Genomic DNA, 5,866 nt, shown 5'->3' with positions numbered 1-5,866 from the left:
AAGATGAAGTATGCTTCTGTACCAACAACTCCTGAAGCAGCTCAAATCACCTCATATGCTGCTAGTATCTCTTTCATTTAGGGTGTAGCGGGCTTTTGATCCATGATACTGTCGGCTGAAAACCCTAGTGGTCGACCTTGGGTTTCTCCTGATGTTTTCTGCCAGAGGCTCCAGGTGAGATCATGCTCCCCAGCGTAGAGTACATTTGCACAGCTGATCCCGTCTGGACAGGCCCAAGAGCTACCATACAAGCTATCTCCTGTTTGATAATGCTCAAAGGCTTGTTGAGTGCTCATGAGCTGACTATAACCTGGAACACGAATTCTCCAGAATCTCACAAGTTCTAGAAAGCTAGTGTTTCCTTCTTGTTAGCTAGTGGAGACATAGTTACTATCTTGTTGATCACATCCATAGGGACATGATCATAGAATCATTAAGGTTGGATGATGGCATCCATCCTGCCATTTTATTTCCAAGAACTGAATCTCCCATGCAGGTCCCTTGACCTTGCTTCTTTTTATGGTGAAACCAGCTTTCAGAAAAATCTGAATTACTTTTTTCCTTCTCAAACACTTTTTCTGCCTTTTCGCCCCATACGATGGTCATTGATGTATTGTAGAGCTTTACAGGCATTACCCTTTTTCAATGCAGTTTGGATTAGTACACGACAAATGCTAAGGCCGTGTTTCCACCCATGGGGCAGTCAGCTCCAGATGTATTGGACACCCTTCCACGTGAAAGCAAACTGCAGCCTGCATTCTGCTGCCAAAGGAATTGAAAAAAAACATACTGGCAACATCAATTGCAGCATACCACTTGGCCACCTTTGACTCTAGTTTATACTGGAGCTCTAACCTGTCTAGTACAGCAGCACTCAGTGGTTGCATGACTTCGTTCTGGCCACAAGAGTCTACTGTTAACCTCCACCCTCCATCAGACTTTTGCACCAGCCATATGGGACTATAATAAAGGGTGAGTGAGTCTTGCTGATCACTCCTTGGCTCTACAGTTGATGAATCAACTAATGGATAGGAGCCAGGGAGTTCATGTGATATTGCCACTGGTGCACCATCCTGGCAGCAATTGGCACCTGCTGTTCTTCAACTCGCAGCAATCCCACAATGAAGGATCATCTGAGAGGTCAAGCAGAATAGATAGCTGCCTGATCTTCTCTGTGTTTACAGAGGCTACACCAAAATCCTATTTATACCCTTTTGAGTCCTTGAAGTACCCTCCCCTGAGGCAGTCTATACCAAGGGTACAACAAGCCACTGGGCTGGTCACAATAGGGTGCTTTTGCCGCTTATCCTGTTAGGCTCACCTCAGCCTGCAATACAGACAATTCGTGGCATCTCCCTGTCACTCCAGAGATCCAGATGGGCTCTGTGCCCCTGTACCCTGGTACCAGCGTACACTGTGCACCAGTGTCTACCAAAGCCTTATACCTCTGTGGGTCTGATGTGCCATGCCATCAAATCCACAGTCCAATATACTCAATCATGCCTTTCCTCCTCCTGGCTGAAAGCAAGGACCCTCTATCCCTGTTCCTGCTCAGAGTATTCACTGTCTAACCCTTTCAGTGCCAGACCAGAAGTCCCCTCACCCAGTTCAAGGGAGGTGATCTCAGTCCTATGTCTGGGAGATTGCCAATTGCCTCCTTGTGTCTCTATAGAAACAAAGCTGACAGCCTTCTTGAGGGGCCCTTCTTAACAACTGTCTTCCCTCTTGGTTTGTGTACACAGGCTTCCAGCTTAAAGGTGAGTTCACCGTTCCACTCCCTCATGTCCTCCCCCAGTCACACAGGAAGAACCAGAGTGTGCCACATGGCCTGCGCCTGGGGCTCCCTTTCCCTCTGACCAGGGCAGGAGGGGAGTGACTTCTTGGGGTGCCCCTGACAGCCAAGGCACTGGCCCATAGGGATGAGGAGGGACAGAGATTTTCTTCCAAGTTTTGGATCCAAGAAGACACTCTCTCCACAGTTGGTGTATCCGTATCTGGGCAAAACATCATTGCCAAGCTGTTAGAATATGATGCTGGAGCACTTTGAATCAGCGTCCTCCACATGGCCCATGTGCACAACATGTCCTCTGGATCTCTGTAGACCTGATCATTGTCTAGATCACTGTAGATGACTTCCAGCACCACTAATTCTCTCAGGTACTGGATCTGCAGTAGTCCGCTTTCCTGGAGAGTTCACAGGATCTTCCTTGAATTGGTACCTTGCCCTCACACTTGAGAAGAGCTGTCTCCAGAAACTGCGAATTGCCGCCTCTTTTCCAATTCCTCTCTCAATTCCCTCGTTTCTAGCAAGGGATCCCAGCTGTTGGGCTTCCCTAACTTCCAAATGCTGTTGGCCCTATTATCCCAGCATTGGAGCAGCCGGGCAGCAATCCACTCACCTGGCTGTCAGCAGTAATCTTTCTGTGTCTTGAAGTCCTGATGAGGTCAGAGACCGGGTAGTTTCTGCTTCTTGTCTGAATTCTCTCACTCCTTCCTCCAATTTCTTTGCCAAAGGACCCGCTTCTTGATCAAACCCCTCCTCTTCTTCCTCCTCCCTTACTAATCGATGATATGGACCTGTTGACCTCCTTGTCCACTGACAGTACTGAACTGTGGCTTGGCAGGCACAGGCCAAGCCCCAGTACAGTGGATAGAAGCTGCTGGTTTTCATTGGGGTAGGCAAGGCACCCTTCTATCAGGAGGTGCATCAGGGTTACTTGCCTGTTCAGGTATAAAGTCCCAGGCTATGGAAGGTGATAACTGCCCTAGGCACCTGCCCAAATCCTTCCACACACCCTGCCACCCAGGGACTGGCCATGTCAGGGCACATTTCAGTATTGTCTCATCCAAAAGTTGTCTTCTCTTACACCAGGACAACGCCAGATTCCACAAACCCCATAATATGCCAACAGTGTTAATTAGTAGTATAAAACAGCTCACATAAGGGTGAACAAGGACCTTGGGAGCCTGCATAATAAAACCGCCCACATCAATCCCAAGTAGGATGCAGTTTGGGTCAGCTGTCCTGGCTCTGTCCCCTCCCAAGATCTTGCCCACCCCCAGGTGGGCAGAAACACTGGAGACACAGCTTTGATGCTGTGGGAGTGCTGCTCAGCAGTAGCCCAAACACTGGTGTGTTATCAACACTTTTCTAGCCATCAATATAAAGCACAGCACTATGAGGGCTGTTAGGGGGAAAATTAACTCCATCTCAGCCAGACCCAATACAACTGTTTATTTAAAAAAAGTAAAATAAACTTTTAACAAAATCATGCTGAACAGCGAGGATCCAAAAAACCAGGCAGCACTGGGGGCATCATAAAGAGAAATGCTCTGCAGGCCCTGAACAACCCAAGGGCTAGATGTGCAGACAAGCACCTCCAAGTGTATGGTAAGACCTTGTTCCACTTCTCTCATCCAAACAGTGATACTGCTTTGTAAGCAGATGAGCCTGTAAATTAGAAATCTCTTGTGCATCCCCACAAAGCGCCCAGGCACCTGGAGGGCTCTCATGGCAGTAAGCTTTTAAGAAGTTCCATTTGAGAGCAACCATGGCTGCAGTCATAGCTTGGAGGAAGACACCTGCCTAGCTGCAACGTGAAGAGTTGTATGTCATAGCATGAGGTGTGTGTGACATGCTGCATTTCTTCTTACCCAGAATCTTGCAGAGCTGTCCATTTTTTTCCCTTGTTGCCCTGTATCAACACAGAACATTGTCTCTAGCCCAGAAAGAAGCGGGAATGAATACATGTATATCCACAGTCTAAGGAGGGTCACCTTTTGCTGGAACTTGGATCTCACTCCCTACCCCAATCCAAAATGCGAGAAAACAGGGCTAGTTCTGAAAGGACAGAGCCCTCTATGAGCTAGGACCCACGAGGCAATTAATAGATTGCAGGCTGATGATTTGCCTTCTGCATCTGAATGATCTTGCCAAAGCCACCTCTTCCCACATCATAGTCTGTCCGGTACTCATCTCGCACCTGGGGCACAGCAGGAAAACAGATATTAGTACTCTGCACCGCCTGTCTCTTGCTAAACTTCAGAATCATCATCCCCTCCTTGCTCCGTTGGGGGGGAACTGAAGTTCAGGTTAGAAACACTTTAACTCATTTGGAATTTCTTCATATAATCCACCAAAATGGTGGTAATGGTAGTGAAAAAGACAAATGAGGATATATCTGATAGCTGGGGTCTTTTTAGACAAGAAGTAAAGAAGACCCCAAAATAATTTCATTCAGCTTTGCAGTCCAGCTTTCTGAATTGGCCTCCAGAACATTTCCTCCCCTCTACCCTGGAAATCTGCAAAGGAACTTCATCATTGTGCTGGGGCAAACAGTTGCATTATGAGACTGGCCTAGCAGCTACGCTGTCCCCCTCCATTCAAATTCTGCATCATTTTAAGAGTACTAGATTGGATTAGGGAACATTCTGCTTGCATTGCAGGAAGTTTGGAGTCCTACACAGAAGCAGCCTTAAGTTCTATTTCTAGCTTTTAACATCATGCATCAGTTACCAAAACAACCTGGGAGTGGCTAAAGTTCATTATCAGGTCTTTACAGTCTACACATTGTTTTGCATGAGACAAAACTAGCAAAGCAGTACACAGCAGGGGGATCAATTTCAAGGTATGAACTGGTATTGCTTTTACCTGTCCTCCAGTCTTTCCTCTTCCATACTGTCGCCCCTCCTTAAACCCCGCATCCCAGTCTGTTCGAATGATGCGGTCATCTAGACGTGTGCCATTGATAAATCGCATTGCATGTTCCGCGTCTGCTCTTGTGTAGTATCTGAAGCACACTATAAGGAAAACTAAGAGTGCTATTTTACTGGGTACAGGGAAAATAGAGAACTACTCTATTTAAGAAGCAGAAAAACCCTGCCTTCCATCCTTTTCTACTCCTTCTGCTCTTCTCTATGGAATCAAAACCTGTGCTGATATAAATCCAAGCTAAAACCAGCTCCCACTCAGAAAGGATTCTGAACTTTAAAGTTAGTATCTGCACAGACAAGAAATAGCCTTGGACAACTTATTTCACAAGGAGATGAAACAAACATGTTAAAGCCTTCCTAAGGGCAAGGAATCTGTAATATGCCTTTTTATACTATGTGAAACTTGACTGAAAACTTGACTGAATTTGGACAAGACAGGCAGGCCTCACAGGAGAGCTTCGCAAAGACAGCTCACAGTACAACTTGTACAAGTGTGTACCCTGTGCTTGGGAATACTGCCATGGCTTATTCTGCTACTTCATTCAGCTGTGAAGTTAAGGTGAGAAAGTGAACATGTGCTCTGGACACAGAGGAGCTGACGATTATAACAGTTCTCATTATGGCCCTAAAATCATTAAAGGTGGTGGTGGTGGTGAAGTAGCAAGGTTGGGACTGAAGTGCCTGGTAGAAAGCACTTGACTATCACTCGTTTTCAGGTTTTCCACAGCAGCACAGCTAAGCTTGCTGTGTGCAGAGAGGAACTAAAGGTGGCAACCGCACACGGGCTCACAGTAGCAGGGAACCAGAAAGGATACTCGACAAAGCAGAAGCCACAGGGGGTTTTCTTGATCTTGTCCAGCCCCATGACAATCCTCTTGACGTCTCCACACTTGGAGAAGAGCTCCTGGATCTGCTCCTCGGTGGTGTAGAAAGACAGGTTGCCAACATACAGTGTAGACGAAATTTTCAGGGATTTCTCCGGCACCTGTCTGCTACCCTGAGAGCAAAGGGGAGCACGCAGTGGGGTGAGCACGCCTGCCGCCCCGCTCCCGACGCCAGGCCCCGCTGGGCACCTCCATCCGCCCCGAAGATACGATGCCCCCCCACTCGCCGGCTCCTCGCACAGCCTAGCGCCGGCCACAGCCCTCCCCCT

General features: G+C 47.6%; 1 protein-coding gene across 1 annotated transcript; it reads right to left on the bottom strand.

Moving 5' to 3' along the window:
- Window positions 1-3,216: 3,216 nt before the first annotated feature.
- NCBP2 (nuclear cap binding protein subunit 2, 20kDa) lies at window positions 3,217-5,710 on the bottom strand (the record flags this gene model as incomplete). Its single annotated transcript, XM_010073776.1, has 3 exons — window positions 3,217-3,983; window positions 4,652-4,790; window positions 5,529-5,710. Coding segments are annotated over 3 exons (420 nt in total), but the record flags the coding sequence as incomplete, so codon positions are not given.
- Window positions 5,711-5,866: the final 156 nt, after the last annotated feature.

This window comes from Pterocles gutturalis, unplaced genomic scaffold (assembly GCF_000699245.1).
Source record: "Pterocles gutturalis isolate BGI_N339 unplaced genomic scaffold, ASM69924v1 scaffold27976, whole genome shotgun sequence".
Lineage (NCBI taxonomy): Eukaryota > Metazoa > Chordata > Aves > Pterocliformes > Pteroclidae > Pterocles > Pterocles gutturalis.
This window is presented reverse-complemented; position numbering and strand designations above follow the sequence as displayed.